Below are 18,538 nucleotides of genomic sequence, written 5' to 3'. Positions count from 1 at the left end.
TTTTATGGGGCGAGCCGGTGGTCACTAATCGATGTAAATCTATAAGCGCCTCGTTCTCTCTCTCATAGACTTGCATTGAGAGTTTGAGACGTAACTTCTGACTTACAGCCAGTTAGAAGCTGTGCTCACAAGATGCGTTAAGGGACTGGAGCGGTGCTGAAAAACGGTGGCGACCCTGAGTATATGACAGGGGACTTGCGTTTAACGCACCACTCCAGTGGTGGGAAAAAATATCCACTGGAGTGGTGCTTTAAATTATGACTTTTGCAGGGCTGGCTAAATTTCCAATGTGTTTGGTGTCTGGAGAGGACGTGGCATGTTCTGGGGTCATCTCCCAAATCCAATCCCATCACTTTAACCCACTCTTGTGACACCAGGCTACAGCTGTGTGACACCTAACCAAGCTGTGAGTCCTATGCATGCTTGGACCCGTAGGTGACATTAGTACATGCCTGCTCAGGTTACTACTACAGTATCATTACATAAGAACATCTAATCCCATCCAATCAAGCAGGTTTTACACACTCATCATAACAAAAAAAAACAAAAACCATTTTCTTTTACCAACCACGCTCTTATTAACAATGGCATTCATTTCGTCATACACTACTTTCACAATCGCGAGACATGAATCTGAACCTCCCAGCCTCAGCTTTCCCTGAGCAGCGGTCAGACCTACACGAAGATTCGGTGCCAACCATAGGCAATTCCGCATACCCCTTTTTCGCCACATGCCATCCATGGACCACTTGGCATCTTGCCATTTCCAGGACAGAGATCCCCGCCCGATTAGCCAAATGCTGGCAGTCACAATTACAAAGGGTGCCACTTGTCTCCATTTATTTCCATGGGAGTTAGAGCTATTTTAACATATAAAAAAAAAAAAAAAAGGGTTGGGGTTTGCAGGGACCCCCAGTAATTCCATGAACAAGGCTCTGTTATACTTCATTGGAATGGAGCCATTTCCATAGGACTGCCAGAGATAATAAAGGACAGCGCCCCACTGCTTGAAGCAATCTCTCTGAATAAATGGAGTCATGGCCCTCGGCTTAAGTCAGACGGCATTTCGGAGCCTCGCTCTTGGGATTGGTGGCATATAATTTATTTTACTCACTTCTATAACTTCATTAATTCCACAGCTCTTTACAGACATTATCACCAGAGCAAAGTTTGCATATAACAAGACAGACTCCAGATTCCCAAGACCTGGTTATTAGCCTAAAACGACTGTCAAAAATGGCCGCGTTATCATTGCCAATTGCATGGCTTGGTTTCGATAACGAACCAAACACCCGTGTGGCCATCATATGATTGGGACAGGCTTCATCCTTAGGAAGCGATCACTGGTCTCCGACCTACCACTTGAGCAGCACGCTGGGACTTGTACAGTTGTCATCCAGTGCACACAGGACACGCTCGGGCATCAGTAGATCTGTCGAGGAGTCGTCCCCCTCCAGCGCTCCTGTTTACACAGGCATCACTATGCAAATCAGAAGTCAGATCGAGTGAGTGCAGCAAGGGGCTGGGTTTTTGAGAGAGGTCTCATATTTCCAGTTATTACAGGAAGCAAAATGGAGCCTTATGTCATTATACTATTTATATCCGGCACTTTCCCATTAAATTGGACACCTAGCGTACTCTTCCATGTCTCCATCCAGGATATGGACAGTGCAAGGTAACTACACTTCATAGGTGCTGAATGGACACTGATGGAAATGGTGGTGGGGGATTACTAAACCTATGAAAACAGAGAGCAACTGCAGCCAATCAAAAGCCAAATACACACTCCAATCCGCCATAACAAACACTACCTGTCTAAATTGTTAAATTCCCCCTGACCATCTGACCCAATGAGTCCTGGCCGCCACCCTCTGGATCTGGCAGTAGCAGCAGCATGGCTCGGTGCGGCCTCCAAGGACGGAACTTGCTTTCTAGCACACACCGCTGATGATTGATCTGGAGACAAGTCACCGCCGTCACTTATGTTCTTCAAACCATTCCTTACCGAACATTATCCTGCCACTGTCATTAATGATACAACGCTGCCATGGAGTTTGGCTACTTGGCCTGTACAATGGTTTGGTAGGTGCTGATTGTCACATCCACAAGATGCCAGGACCCGAAGTTTCCCAACAGAACATCACCCAGAGTATCACACTGTCTTCTTCACAAAGTACATCTCTTCCCAGGTAAATTACGCACACAACCGGCCGTCCACAAGATGGAAAACGCTAATTCAGACCAAGCCGCCATCTTTCATTGCTCCATAGCTCTGGTGCTCAGATGCCGAGTGCGGCCAGGGCACTGACCAGTCAGCGGTGATGCTCCACGTCAGGACTAGCTTTTTTCATGCTGACTTACCCTAAAAGACTTCACAAAAACTTACATAGCCTTAAAGTTATGGCTGATATATTGTAATGATTTTCTTCTGCCATAGTTTACATTTTACTTTCATTACGACCCTTTTTTTTTTTCATAAATATGTATATTGACATTAAACCCATCCACTGATGTAACCTTCGCTCTGAATTTGTGACCTTTATGGAAGGAAATGAGCTCCTGTATAAAAGAGCCAATATTTTATATACCGATATATATATATTTTTTTTTTTTTACAGTCAATAGTCCCCTGGACCCCACGCAGGTAGAGGTAATACCTGTGAGAACAAGACCTCGCTCCTGTTTGTGCAGTTATTTGCAGAACTCGAGAGCTGACATGTAAGGAAAGGAGAAAGGAATTGCAATAATCTGCTTAGAAAAACAAGAGGCTTTGCAGGAGCGCGAGCGGCCATTTCTCAGGTCTGTGCACTCTGCTGCCAGGGGTAGAGTAACTGGCGGTTCGCCACCTTCCAGCAAAGGAAATATTGATTCTGATTCTAAGACTGATGCCATTTAAACAAGAAGGAAAAAAAGCCCTGATAATAAATATGCATGCCTATGCTGCAATGCAGGTATTAGAGGATTCTGTAGGGTCGCTACTATCAAAACAAACAGAAAGCACAAGGACATGGGAGAATATGAGCCATATGTAGGATGTCAGCATAACTCTACCATGGCACGTTTTCTGACACCCGGGGAAAATGGGGGTGAGTTTTATAGTAGGAATATACTCACAAGATACTGTGGAAGTTGTCGCGGTCCAACGCTGCAGGGCGATGCAGCATCCCTTTCCAGACTGATGCGGTGATGGTACCCTGTGGTGCAGGGGGGTTGCTCCGCCGACATTTTGTGAAGGCCCAGAGACCCCCGCAGATCCACTGCTGCAATGCAGTGGCCTCCGGGAAAAAGGCCGCCGGGGGCGGAGCATGCTCAGGTTGAGATCTCGGCACCGAGAGCTGAATCTGAGCATGCGGTGGCCATTTTCCCGGAGTTCACCGCATCGCAGCAATGGATCTGCAGGGGTCTCTGGGCTTTTCACAAAATACCAGCAGAGCACCACCATCGCACCCTGTCGCAAAATGCTGGCAGAGCCACGCCGCCGAACCGGTTGCAAAATACCGGCGGAACCCCACAGCACCACCAGCCTGAGATGGGATTTCCTGGAGGCCACCGCATCAGCCTGGACCACCGAACAACCCCTGAGACCACGCTCCCCTGTGACCACTCCTCCAACTGTGCCAATCCCCCCCCTCAGTAAGCTGCATTTGGTCTGTAAGATGGACCCCCATGTGACACTTTTTTCCCTATTTTCCTTCTGAAAATTTGGGTTGTGTCTTACGATCCGGTGCGTCCTAAAGTCCGAAAAATAAGGTATATCCTCATTTTCTAATAAAAGAGGTTACAAAAACTAAGTTTCCCCACAAATCTGCAGTTCTTGCTACAAGTCACTATGTGACCGATCACATGCAATACCCCAATGCATGTGCTGTGAGCAATGGCACCAGACTGTCCGTTATTACATGTCTCACAGTGGTAACTCCCTCCTTTAAATTAAGATGAGCCCTGGAGACAGATTCTCAGGGAGATATATGTCCGGTCTATAGATCTTAGCTTATTTACATATTAAGAAAAAAAAAAGTGGATTTCTCTGGAATAAAATATCGGATCGCAGATATCAAGGCATTCTATTTAACCTTCTATGACCCATATAGACGGCCTAGGAGGGTTGATCCTGAGAGATCCTCAGATCTCCTTAGAATGATTCGCTGCGGGACTGGTGCTGGGCTTCTGCAGAGCCAATCTGAAGAAATTGAGCTCCAGGAAAAAAACCTTCAGAATTAAGTGAAAAGGCCCCCTCCCTCCATACACTTGAGAAAATTCAACCGACCATCTAATATGTATGATGTGAGGGATTTCAAAAACCCTGAGAATATTTTGGCAAGAGAAAAGTATCCAGATGTTGGAATTTTAAAGTCCGATCCTTTTGTTCGGGAAGATAAGCCGCTGTCAGAGTAGTCTGAGCTGAGCATTACTGTGTATAAGGGAGAACAGGAGAGAGCAGTGAACCGAATGGCTATATGCCACCACAGGAATCCCCCACATTTGCAGGGAGCCGAGCTGCAATATTGGACACAGTCATGGGAATAGATTGGCGCTGTCACTGATGAAAATATCAGACCTTTCTCTAGTCTCATATGACAGCCACAGATGTCCCCGCTGCACCTCTAGGACGAACAGAACAGCTTGACTAGAACGTTGAAATCTCTATAAACCACTTTTAAAGTCAACGTTACGGTTGGTGGCCGCTGCCTCCCACACATTATGTACCAGGTTCCAGAGAAGAACGACCGGCTTGTCATGATCGCAGCGCTTGGACCAGTCACAACATGTTGAGCAGCTACAGAACCACAGTGTACATTATACATGCCAAAATCAATTTCCACAAATAATAAAAGAAAAAAAAAGTCATCTGAAAGCCAAGAGACAAGTCTGCACAACTCTGAAGCACACAACTGGCACAGTCCTCCATGATGTAGGGAGGAAAATTCTTTTACTATGGCATTCCTCCTCTCCAAATCGTCAAAGATTCCAGACTACATGGAGTTCAATCATGAAACCAGTGCCGAACTACCAGAATATCTGGATTGTTAGATGCTAGATTAAAGAATTAAATACACACAACTTGGCTGTCGGTCACATCCTGCCCAATTTTCAATAATTTTGGGGAGCTGGTAGTGTAAAAAAGTGCCAAAAGAAGCCCTGGATTACTCACCAAGCTGAAAGATGAATGGAGCACAGGGCAATGTGAAAAAATAGGTGTCACCTGCGGTCCAAAATGTGTCAGATATTCTACTTGTGTTTTCTGTCTGGACCATGTTTGTGGATATTTCATAAAGTCAAGTTTTAAAAGAAATCGACATTCGGGTGCTGCACAGCTCCTTTTTGTATGGAAAAACGCCAAAAGTTTTCAAATGTTTACAAACTTCGACTTGCGCAAAAAATAAAAATAAAAAAAAAATCCATGTGATCAATGTGTTCGGTATGGAGAGGGGGGGTAACCCGCTGTAAGGCATCGCTTTAAATTCAACACAGTTGAGGCTTCTTTCTCTTGGCATCATCTGTCTGGAGACCCCCCCCCCCCCATTGATCATCAGATGCGACCCACCAAATCAAGGCTGTGTGTGCACGTCATCTTTTAGATGCGGTAGTACAGACAACGAATTTTCCTTGGTGAAAACGCTTCAGGAAAACGCTGGCCATTGGTTCCTGAAGCTGCTCTTTGGTGCTTTTTTGTTCTTGCGGCAGATCCGTCACTGGCGTCATTTACTATGGCCCTCTTTTTTTTTTTTTTTAACCACTTCAGGGAAAAAAGCGTGCACACAATCCGATTTACGCTCACTTTCTAAAATGGGACGTAAAAGGGGAAAAAAGTAACTTCCGATGGAAAGTCTAACATTTCTCAGTTTGTTTAGAGAAATGCAAGAAAAAGAAAAGTGAATGAGAAACTGAAATTCCACATGAGTTGAGCGCTTTCATTTTGTGCTCAGTTGCAGGTCATAAGATCCTGGTTTCTTCATACACACGTCTCCACATTTTAATCACATTTACATGGTGCGTTCAAATAGCATTTTTTACAACAATATGATGGAGTTTTTGCAAATTTGAAACTGAAGTAATAAATTTGCTTTTCACTGCACTGGGCAAAAGTACTTCAAGGCCAACACCAAGATCCCAAGGTCACAATGGGATGAATGGGCAAGTACTGTGAACATGGCCGTGGTACCAAAGGTGACTGCAGCACGACAGTCCCACACCTGCTGGTCACACATCGCTAACTACTTTTCCGATTTAGAAATCAACGCAAGTTGCGTGCAACTGTGACTCGCTTCCATTGAGCGTGTTACCAATTCTAAGGATCTGTTTCCGCGGTAAGTGATGCATGACCATAAGGCTATGTGCCCATGTAGCGTTTTTCAAGCGTTTTTTTTCCTGAGCAGAAACGCATGTCCTTGCCAGGGAAAACGCATGCGCTTTTTCACACGCGTTTTTGACGTGATTGTCAAGCATTTTCCTATGCGTTTTTGCAAATACAGTGTATGTATGCGGAATCGCATGCGATTCCGCACAATTAATGAACATGCTGCGTTTTTTTCCGCTAAGCGTTTCCGCAGCGGAAAAAAACGCACAATTAGCACAACATGTGCGTTTTCCATTCTATTACATTATATGCTTTCCTTAAGCGTTTCCGCAGCAGAAAAGCTTGTCTAAAAGCGCTGCGGAAAAGCTTAAAAAACGCAACGTGGGCACACAGCCTAAAGGGTGAAATCTGCAGTACAAGTTCACATGCTGCAGATTTCAATGCTTCAGCAGTGGCCAATTTACCCACCAATTATTCCCTGCATTTGATGGATTCAAGTTAGTAAAATGCTACTAGTGGAATATGACCTAAGAAAACATACAGTAAGCCACATCTAAATCTAATCCTAAAATAGTTGCCCGTTTTCAACATGACTTGAAACAGAAATAAAGGGATATTCGCACAATCAGAAGTTTAGAGATAGCGGATATGTTACAGATCTATGGGGGCTTGACTTATGAGACCCCAGCAAACCAAAGATGGGGACCCTGCAGATTTCCATCAAAATGGAATGAGATGCACATGCTTGACCTTCGCTCCATTCACTTTCTATAGGACTGCCAGAAATAGCCAAGACCTGTATTCCAGCAGTCCCACGGAGAATGAATAGAGCGAAGAGAAAATGAGTAACTTCGCTCCTTTGCAGAGCCTGTACTCAAATTCCAGTGATCGGACCCCCAGTGATCAGAAAGTTGCCCCTAGCCTACTGATAGGTTTAATGTTCAATTCTGGGAATATCCCTACAATGTACCCAATCACGAAATTCCATATATTGCAGGAAAAATATCATCTTATTCAAAAGCAGCAAGATGAACACCAAAGCAAGCATATCACAAAAAGAAAGAAAAAAAAAAAAAAAAAAATAGAATGTAACTGTAAATCAGTCATCCATTCATTACATCTCTTATCCATTCGCTTTCAGATCTTTAGATGTAATCTATGAGAAAATAAAAACACGATGTGAAACTGCGGACATCCGACCTTCCATACCACCACATTACGCAATGTTGGCTCCACGTGACGAGGGCGGCAGGAAGGAACTTGCAGCGAGATTCTCATCAATGCAGAACGTCTTGGGTCTTAACCAATTGATGCACTTACAGCAGCAGAAGAAAATTTAGAAAAAAAAAAAACAAAAACAAAATTGATCACGATTTAGGCTTCTCAATTGAGACTAGTGCGTATGGCCTCAATCCGGTGCTCAGCTGGCAGAACCTGCACTTCCACAGCCCAACATATCTGCCCTGAATCAATACCACTATAGACGGTAGAGCAGACCCCCCTCTATTTAATAACCGCAAGGAAACTGATCCATTCAGCTGAGCTCTCTAAGAGGTGAAAGCTTCACAAACACAGCTGAGCGTCTGCACTCAGCCAACAATGCGGGACCTAACTAACCGCGAGTAAGGAGTGAAACCGCGAGCTGAATGGCATCGGCTGTGCCACCGAGGCAGGACACGCTCCGCTGGCTGGAAGGGACGGATAAAACACAAACATTGAGATTCCTTCTGTTAGCAAGCACCAAATCCTAGAATGCCGAGCAACTGCAACTATCCACAACTACCCGACAGGACAATCCCTAAAACCAAATAACGCGCCTGCCACCCACACCACCGGCCAAGAGCAGGCACCAGATAGGGATCTCTCACAGCACCACGATAAGCTAGTCACATATCCACAACTTCACAAAACGTAGACAGGGCATATATAAAACAGTTCATACTGACTTGGCCTATGAAAAGACTATGTTCAAACAGATCTGAAAGCAATTTTGTAAAAAAAAAAACAAAAAAAAAAAACAACCCACAGATCTGCTGGAAAGACATCCTCAAAAATCATTGCAAGACTCTTCCTATTAATTTCCATGGGAGATCCACTTGTCTGTTTATAAAGAGCTTTCTTCTTGTTTTGAAGATTGAGGGGGGACCCGTTGTCTCTTTGAAGCATCCCTCAATGGTATCCACTTCAAACTAGACACTGTCCAATTAAATGGCTGCAAAAATGTGAGGGAAGGTGGGTGTGAAGCTTCATAACCTCTGCAGGAAAACCTTGACTTCTCCAAAAACTCCATTCACGGTAGCGCGCTCCTCGGTGCCATGAAGTATGAGTAGAGCGGCAGAGCCCATTCACAGTTGGCTGCACTGTTGTGGTCAGGGGAGAATTAGTGATCCCAGCTCCCCATTCTGGCAGTCGATGGGGGTCCGATTGACAAGGAAATCATTTTTGTGGCCATGTGCATGACAATCTGTTAGCTGGGGGGTTATTGCCTGGAATGCATGAACTCAGCTTGTCCTTATACTTCCAGTTGGATTAACTTCAAACTTTGGCTTCAAAAAAGTGCGCAAGACCTGTCCCCAGTCAATCCAAGCTTGGAGGAATGGATGCTATCTATACCAAGGCTGACTTTTACGGTTATCCAGCTACTGTGCATTAAAGGTTAATCTGTGAAGACAGCCCCCATTCTTAACATTGGGGATAATTTGGTGATCACTCTGCAGCCCGGTCCAGAACAGCTTGACCTCTCTGTGCCATTCATCGTCTATGTGACTGTTGAGTACGCAGCTCGGCTCTTTTCGGCAGTCCCATAGACGATGAATGGTGCAGCGGTGGAGCACGCTCACGTCTGCTCCGTTCCAGACAGGGCTGCAGGATACCATGCCCCGCACTCAAAATATTGAGGGGATAACTTGTATTTTTGGGAATACCCCTTTAGAAAGGTGCATTTACAAAACTTACCACGATTTATGGTATATAGACGTTCTGCAATAATAAACATTAATGGAATAAATATAGAATCTGTCTAAGTGCAGGTCACAAACAAGCAGTAAGAGGAAGAAAATTAAGGAAAAAAAAAACCGAAGAAAAAAAAAACCCTCAACGCCCCCTCCCCAGAATGTCACCTTCCATTACGTGAGAAACGCAATTGCAGCAACATATCTGTCACCGGGAGGATTTGTGCTCCATGTTTGCCTATAGCCGGCCACCTGCTTACACCACTTAGAGCGAGATCCTCTATCAAACGCGCCCCATCCAGCTGTTATCAATGTATACTGTCAGGCATACAGCCATTACAGGCACCAATATGCAGCTATATTATTTACATATCAAGCTCAAATGCACAATAAACGGACAAAGGTTACACGTCAGACCTGCACATGGCTGTCCTGAAATGCTCTGTCAGTCACCACGGCACTGGAGAGTGCAGGGTTAATGCTGCACACCTCACAGGGGTCTTACTATAGGTGCAGGTTAAGCTAATAGACACTACTGGAGCCAAAGTGTCACCATAATGGTCCCACAATAAGAACTGAAGCGCGAAACCTAAGAGCATTGTGTCATACATAATGTATATGTGACCCCTGCGCACGCAGGAGGATCCCCGCGACCCCTGTATACACAGTACAAATATATACACAGACCATGTATTCTATCGGTGTATACATCCATCACATGACCTGGTATAATCCCTGTAAAAATTAATATACTATGTACACTCTCCCAGTATATAGATACATAGTTCCTGAGTACAGCTCATTACACGATTACAGTATATAGATCAGTCTATACATCACACAATCCCCATATAGAGTATATAGATTACATAGACCCTGTACCACAAAAACACTAGTGCACGCTCTTATCATCTCCCGCCTTGACTACTGCAACCTCCTACTCTCTGGCCTCCCCTCTGGTACTCTGGCTCCACTCCAGTCCATCCTACACTCTGCTGCCCGACTAATCCACCTGTGTCTCCGCTATTCCCCAGCCTCCCCCATATGCCAGGCCCTTCACTGGCTTCCTATCGCCCAGAGGCTCCAATGCAAAACCCTAACCATGACAAACAAAGCCATCCACAACCTGTCTCCTCCATACATCTGTGACATGGTCTCTAGGCACCTACCCGCACACAACCTTCGATCATCTCAAGATCTCCTTCTCTACTCCCCCCTCATCTCTTCTTCCCACAACCGCATACAAGACTTCTCCCGTGCTTCCCCCATACTCAGGAACTCTCTGCCGCAACACATCAGACTCTCACCATCAACGGAAACCTTCAAGAAGAACCTGAAGACCCACCTGTTCCGACAAGCCTACAGCCTGCAATGATCCTCGGTCTACTGAACCACCGTGAGACCTGCTCTACCCTCTCCTACTATATTCTCACCCATCCCTGTAGACTGTGAGCCCTCGTGGGCAGGGTCCTCTCTCCTTCTCTACTTGTGTGTCCCTTGTCTTACACATGTTTACTATACTTGTCTATATTTCCCCTTTTCACATGTAAAGCGCCATGGAATAAATGGCGCTATATAAATGCATAATAATAATACTCAGCAGTATACACATGATCACATGCCTGTGAATTTAGTATTCTAGAGTATATAGGAGATTACATGGCCCTGAAGAGAAAGGGGTATATACAGTATAAACATCATATACTTCTGTATATACAGCACATAGTCTATAGATGCTATATTCCTTTGCAAACAGATGGTTATATATAGTATATAGGTTACATGTCCCTGTATACAGGCACACATACAGCACACAGTATATGGAGTATACAGACTGCAGGCTATACCCCTGTATATGGAGGTTATAATCAGCACACTACATAGTCTATAGATTACAGTGTCCCTGTATACAGCGTACAGAGCAGTGTATACAGTATATTCTCCAGCACACACAGTATACAGAGGGCTATATAGTGTAGAGCTTATATACTGCTGTATATGGAGGTTATACCCAGCACAGTATGTACAGAGCAGCAGTATACGGGGGGGGGTCACACTCAGTATACCGCGCTGTATACAGAGGGTTACACCGCACCGTATATACAGAGCAGTATATAGATGATATACAGAGGGTTACACCGCACCGTATATACAGAGCAGTATATAGATGATATACAGAGGGTTACACCGCACCGTATATACAGAGCAGTATATAGATGATATACAGAGGGTTACACCGCACCGTATATACAGAGCAGTATATAGATGATATACAGAGGGTTACACCGCACCGTATATACAGAGCAGTATATAGATGATATACAGAGGGTTACACCGCACCGTATATACAGAGCAGTATATAGATGATATACAGAGGGTTACACCGCACCGTATATACAGAGCAGTGCATAGATGATATACAGAGGGTTACACCGCACCGTATATACAGAGCAGTATATAGATGATATACAGAGGGTTACACCGCACCGTATATACAGAGCAGTATATAGATGATATACAGAGGGTTACACCGCACCGTATATACAGAGCAGTATATAGATGATATACAGAGGGTTACACCGCACCGTATATACAGAGCAGTATATAGATGATATACAGAGGGTTACACCGCACCGTATATACAGAGCAGTATATAGATGATATACAGAGGGTTACACCGCACCGTACATACAGAGCAGTATATAGATGATATACAGAGGGTTACACCGCACCGTATATACAGAGCAGTGCATAGATGATATACAGAGGGTTACACCGCACCGTATATACAGAGCAGTATATAGATGATATACAGAGGGTTACACCGCACCGTATATACAGAGCAGTATATAGATGATATACAGAGGGTTACACCGCACCGTATATACAGAGCAGTATATAGATGATATACAGAGGGTTACACCGCACCGTATATACAGAGCAGTATATAGATGATATACAGAGGGTTACACCGCACCGTATATACAGAGCAGTATATAGATGATATACAGAGGGTTACACCGCACAGTACATACAGAGCAGTATATAGATGATATACAGAGGGTTACACCGCACCGTATATACAGAGCAGTGCATAGATGATATACAGAGGGTTACACCGCACCGTATATACAGAGCAGTATATAGATGATATACAGAGGGTTACACCGCACCGTACATACAGAGCAGTATATAGATGATATACAGAGGGTTACACCGCACCGTACATACAGAGCAGTATATAGATGATATACAGAGGGTTACACCGCACCGTACATACAGAGCAGTATATAGATGATATACAGAGGGTTACACCGCACCGTATATACAGAGCAGTATATAGATGATATACAGAGGGTTACACCGCACCGTACATACAGAGCAGTATATAGATGATATACAGAGGGTTACACCGCACCGTATATACAGAGCAGTGCATAGATGATATACAGAGGGTTACACCGCACCGTATATACAGAGCAGTATATAGATGATATACAGAGGGTTACACCGCACCGTACATACAGAGCAGTATATAGATGATATACAGAGGGTTACACCGCACCGTACATACAGAGCAGTATATAGATGATATACAGAGGGTTACACCGCACCGTACATACAGAGCAGTATATAGATGATATACAGAGGGTTACACCGCACCGTATATACAGAGCAGTATATAGATGATATACAGAGGGTTACACCGCACCGTATATACAGAGCAGTATATAGATGATATACAGAGGGTTACACCGCACCGTATATACAGAGCAGTGCATAGATCATACACTCCTGTATCCAGGGGGTCACACTCAGGACACCGCGGATTACATGCCCCGCGCAGTATACAGGGGGTCACACACAGTACACGCAGGACGCCGCTGGTCCCCGGTCTCCTCTTACCGGACGAGCAGGAGATGAGGATGACGGCGAAGGCCAGCTTGGTGGCGGCCCCCATGGCTGCGGTAGATCCACACGGACGGCGGTGGCGCGGAGTGCAGGAGGCGGCGGTCACCAGCCGGAGGGCAAAGTGAGCAGCAGCAGCAGCCGGGAGAGCGGGGCCCCCATGTCCCGGGGGTGGCGGGGAGAAGGCAACCTCTACTCTTCGGAGCGGGAGCACGGGCTGTGGACGGTCTCCTCCTCTCGGCGCACGGGTCTGGGCCTGTCCCCCGGTCACTGGCTCCGGTGAAGCCGCTCAGTGTCCGCGCTGCGTGTCCGGCCTACGAGTCGCCGCCTCCTCGTCACGCCGAGTCCTCTCATCGCTGCCCATTCAGCTGCACGGAGCCCGGGCCAAGATGGCGGCGCCGAACGATTGTTTTTGTTTTCTCGCCGCCTCCTCCTCCGCGACTAACATCTAGGGCGGGACCGGGCGGCTCAGAACAGCCAATGACAGACAAGAAAGAGGACCAATCAGAACGCGAGAAAGGCGGGACTACCGGACACCGACCAATAGGAGAGAAGTGTTCGTGAGGTGGGTTCAGGAAGAGGCGTGGTGTAGAGGGCGCAGTGACGTCTTAGAGAGGGCGTGGTTAGGAATGAAAAAAAAAATCGTTGGAGCGGCGATGACTGGAGGGAGGCGGCAGTGCTGGGACACAGGGATCGTGTGCAGTTCCTGTGATGGACGGTGGTGGCGCCAGAGTAGGCTGCATGGCGGAGATAGATGAAACTATACAGTAAGGGGGCATGACATTTTTTTGGTCCGAGGGCTGCAATAAAGAATTTAAAGCGGTATTTGCACGAGTACATCTCAAGAACCACGATCAGAGCAAATAATACATCACCAGAACCAAGTTTTATGGATTTACACAGTTTCTGCTCCAAAAAATCAGCGTGAATGTATGCTTACACTCAGTTTTTGGAGCAGAAACTAACCAAAGACTCATCATAATCCCAAATCTCTACATTTTGAGGATTTTTTAAGTTTTACCATAGCCATGAAGCATGGTCAGTACATGAATGCAGCACCAGAACCATTATCAGTACACGAATGCAGCACCAGAACCATTATCAGTACACGAATGCAGGACCAGAACCATTATCAGTACACAAATGCAGAACCAGAACAATTATCAGTACACGAATGCAGGACCAGAACCATTATCAGTACACAAATGCTGAACCAGAACAATTATCAGTACACGAATGCAGGACCAGAACCATTATCAGTACACGAATGCAGCACCAGAACCATTATCAGTACACGAATGCAGGACCAGAACCATTATCAGTACACAAATGCAGAACCAGAACCATTATCAGTACATGAATGCAGGACCAGAACCATTATCAGTACACAAATGCAGAACCAGAACAATTATCAGTACACGAATGCAGGACCAGAACCATTATCAGTACACGAATGCAGCACCAGAACCATTATCAGTACACGAATGCAGGACCAGAACCATTATCAGTACACGAATGCAGGACCAGAACCATTATCATTACACAAATGCAGAACCAGAACCATTATCAGTACACGAATGCAGGACCAGAACCATTATCAGTACACAAATGCAGAACCAGAACCATTATCAGTACACGAATGCAGCACCAGAACCATTATCAGTACACGAATGCAGCACCAGAACCATTATCAGTACACGAATGCAGGACCAGAACCATTATCAGTACACGAATGCAGCACCAGAACCATTATCAGTACACGAATGCAGCACCAGAACCATTATCAGTACACGAATGCAGGACCAGAACCATTATCAGTACACAAATGCAGAACCAGAACCATTATCAGTACACGAATGCAGCACCAGAACCATTATCAGTACACGAATGCAGCACCAGAACCATTATCAGTACACAAATGCAGGACCAGAACCATTATCAGTACACAAATGCAGAACCAGAACCATTATCAGTACACAAATGCAGAACCAGAACCATTATCAGTTTACGAATGCAGCACCAGAACCATTATCAGTACACGAATGCAGCACCAGAACCATTATCAGTACATGAATACAGCACCAGAACCATTATCGGTACACGAATGCAGCACCAGAACCACTGTCAGGGCAAGTGTATTATCAGAACCATTGTCACTACGTGAATGCAGCACCAGAACCATTATCAGTAAATGAATGCAGCACCAGAACCACTGTCAGTACATGAATGCAGCACCAGAACCATTATCAGTACATGAATGCAGCACCAGAACCATTATCCGTACATGAATGCAGCACCAGAACCACTGTCAGTACATGAATGCAGCACCAGAACCATTATCAGTACAGTACATGAATGCAGCACCAGAACCATTATCAGTACATGAATGCAGGACCAGAACCATTATCAGTACATGAATGCAGCACCAGAACCATTATCAGTACATGAATGCAGCACCAGAACCACTGTCAGTACATGAATGCAGCACCAGAACCATTATCAGTACATGAATGCAGCACCAGAACCATTATCAGTACACGAATGCAGCACCAGAACCATTATCAGTACACGAATGCAGCACCAGAACCATTATCAGTACACGAATGCAGCACCAGAACCATTATCAGTACACGAATGCAGCACCAGAACCATTATCAGTACACGAATGCAGCACCAAAACCATTATCAGTACACGAATGCAGCACCAGAACCACTGTCAGTACATGAATGCAGCACCAGAACCATTATCAGTACACAAATGCAGCACCAGAACCATTATCAGTACACGAATGCAGCACCAGAATCATTATCAGTACATGAATGCAGGACCAGAACCATTATCAGTACATGAATGCAGCACCAGAACCATTATCAGTACAGGAATGCAGCACCAGAACCATTATCAGTACATGAATGCAGGACCAGAACCATTATCAGTACATGAATGCAGGACCAGAACCATTATCAGTACATGAATGCAGCACCAGAACCATTATCAGTACACGAATGCAGGACCAGAACCATTATCAGTACACAAATGCAGAACCAGAACAATTATCAGTACACGAATGCAGGACCAGAACCATTATCAGTACACAAATGCTGAACCAGAACAATTATCAGTACACGAATGCAGGACCAGAACCATTATCAGTACACGAATGCAGCACCAGAACCATTATCAGTACACGAATGCAGGACCAGAACCATTATCAGTACACAAATGCAGAACCAGAACCATTATCAGTACATGAATGCAGGACCAGAACCATTATCAGTACACAAATGCAGAACCAGAACAATTATCAGTACACGAATGCAGGACCAGAACCATTATCAGTACACGAATGCAGCACCAGAACCATTATCAGTACACGAATGCAGGACCAGAACCATTATCAGTACACGAATGCAGGACCAGAACCATTATCATTACACAAATGCAGAACCAGAACCATTATCAGTACACGAATGCAGGACCAGAACCATTATCAGTACACAAATGCAGAACCAGAACCATTATCAGTACACGAATGCAGCACCAGAACCATTATCAGTACACGAATGCAGCACCAGAACCATTATCAGTACACGAATGCAGGACCAGAACCATTATCAGTACACGAATGCAGCACCAGAACCATTATCAGTACACGAATGCAGCACCAGAACCATTATCAGTACACGAATGCAGGACCAGAACCATTATCAGTACACAAATGCAGAACCAGAACCATTATCAGTACACGAATGCAGCACCAGAACCATTATCAGTACACGAATGCAGCACCAGAACCATTATCAGTACACAAATGCAGGACCAGAACCATTATCAGTACACAAATGCAGAACCAGAACCATTATCAGTACACAAATGCAGAACCAGAACCATTATCAGTTTACGAATGCAGCACCAGAACCATTATCAGTACACGAATGCAGCACCAGAACCATTATCAGTACATGAATACAGCACCAGAACCATTATCGGTACATGAATGCAGCACCAGAACCACTGTCAGGGCAAGTGTATTATCAGAACCATTGTCACTACGTGAATGCAGCACCAGAACCATTATCAGTAAATGAATGCAGCACCAGAACCACTGTCAGTACATGAATGCAGCACCAGAACCATTATCAGTACATGAATGCAGCACCAGAACCATTATCCGTACATGAATGCAGCACCAGAACCACTGTCAGTACATGAATGCAGCACCAGAACCATTATCAGTACAGTACATGAATGCAGCACCAGAACCATTATCAGTACATGAATGCAGGACCAGAACCATTATCAGTACATGAATGCAGCACCAGAACCATTATCAGTACATGAATGCAGCACCAGAACCACTGTCAGTACATGAATGCAGCACCAGAACCATTATCAGTACATGAATGCAGCACCAGAACCATTATCAGTACATGAATGCAGCACCAGAACCATTATCAGTACACGAATGCAGCACCAGAACCATTATCAGTACACGAATGCAGCACCAGAACCATTATCAGTACACGAATGCAGCACCAGAACCATTATCAGTACACGAATGCAGCACCAAAACCATTATCAGTACACGAATGCAGCACCAGAACCACTGTCAGTACATGAATGCAGCACCAGAACCATTATCAGTACACAAATGCAGCACCAGAACCATTATCAGTACACGAATGCAGCACCAGAATCATTATCAGTACATGAATGCAGGACCAGAACCATTATCAGTACATGAATGCAGCACCAGAACCATTATCAGTACAGGAATGCAGCACCAGAACCATTATCAGTACATGAATGCAGGACCAGAACCATTATCAGTACATGAATGCAGGACCAGAACCATTATCAGTACATGAATGCAGCACCAGAACCATTATCAGTACACGAATGCAGCACCAGAACCATTATCAGTACATGAATGCAGGACCAGAACCATTATCAGTACATGAATGCAGGACCAGAACCACTGTCAGGGCAAGTGTATTATCAGAACCATTGTCACTACGTGAATGCAGCACCAGAACCATTATCAGTAAATGAATGCAGCACCAGAACCACTGTCAGTACATGAATGCAGCACCAGAACCATTATCAGTACATGAATGCAGCACCAGAACCATTATCCGTACATGAATGCAGCACCAGAACCACTGTCAGTACATGAATGCAGCACCAGAACCATTATCAGTACAGTACATGAATGCAGCACCAGAACCATTATCAGTACACGAATGCAGCACCAGAACCATTATCAGTACACGAATGCAGCACCAAAACCATTATCAGTACACGAATGCAGCACCAGAACCACTGTCAGTACACAAATGCAGCACCAGAACCATTATCAGTACACGAATGCAGCACCAG

General features: G+C 45.0%; 1 protein-coding gene across 3 annotated transcripts in view; it reads right to left on the bottom strand.

Moving 5' to 3' along the window:
* The window catches only part of ACVR2A (activin A receptor type 2A), a 53,373-nt gene extending 39,740 nt beyond the window's left edge, over positions 1-13,633 (bottom strand). For 2 of the 3 annotated variants that reach the window (XM_073545583.1, XM_073545584.1), the window contains exon 1: positions 13,156-13,632. In XM_073545583.1, coding sequence (XP_073401684.1) covers positions 13,156-13,210 — 55 coding nt within the window. In that variant the 5' untranslated portion in view covers positions 13,211-13,632. Of the gene's footprint in view, positions 1-13,155 lie in introns of all 3 variants that reach the window. The other variant, XM_073545582.1, reaches the window with a different exon arrangement.
* Positions 13,634-18,538: the final 4,905 nt, after the last annotated feature.

Source organism: Dendrobates tinctorius, unplaced genomic scaffold, assembly GCF_039654945.1.
Source record: "Dendrobates tinctorius isolate UK_male_01 unplaced genomic scaffold, ASM3965494v1 ptg000143l, whole genome shotgun sequence".
Taxonomy (NCBI): Eukaryota; Metazoa; Chordata; class Amphibia; order Anura; family Dendrobatidae; genus Dendrobates; species Dendrobates tinctorius.
Note: the sequence above shows the minus strand (reverse complement) of the source record. Positions and strands in the feature narration are given on the sequence as shown.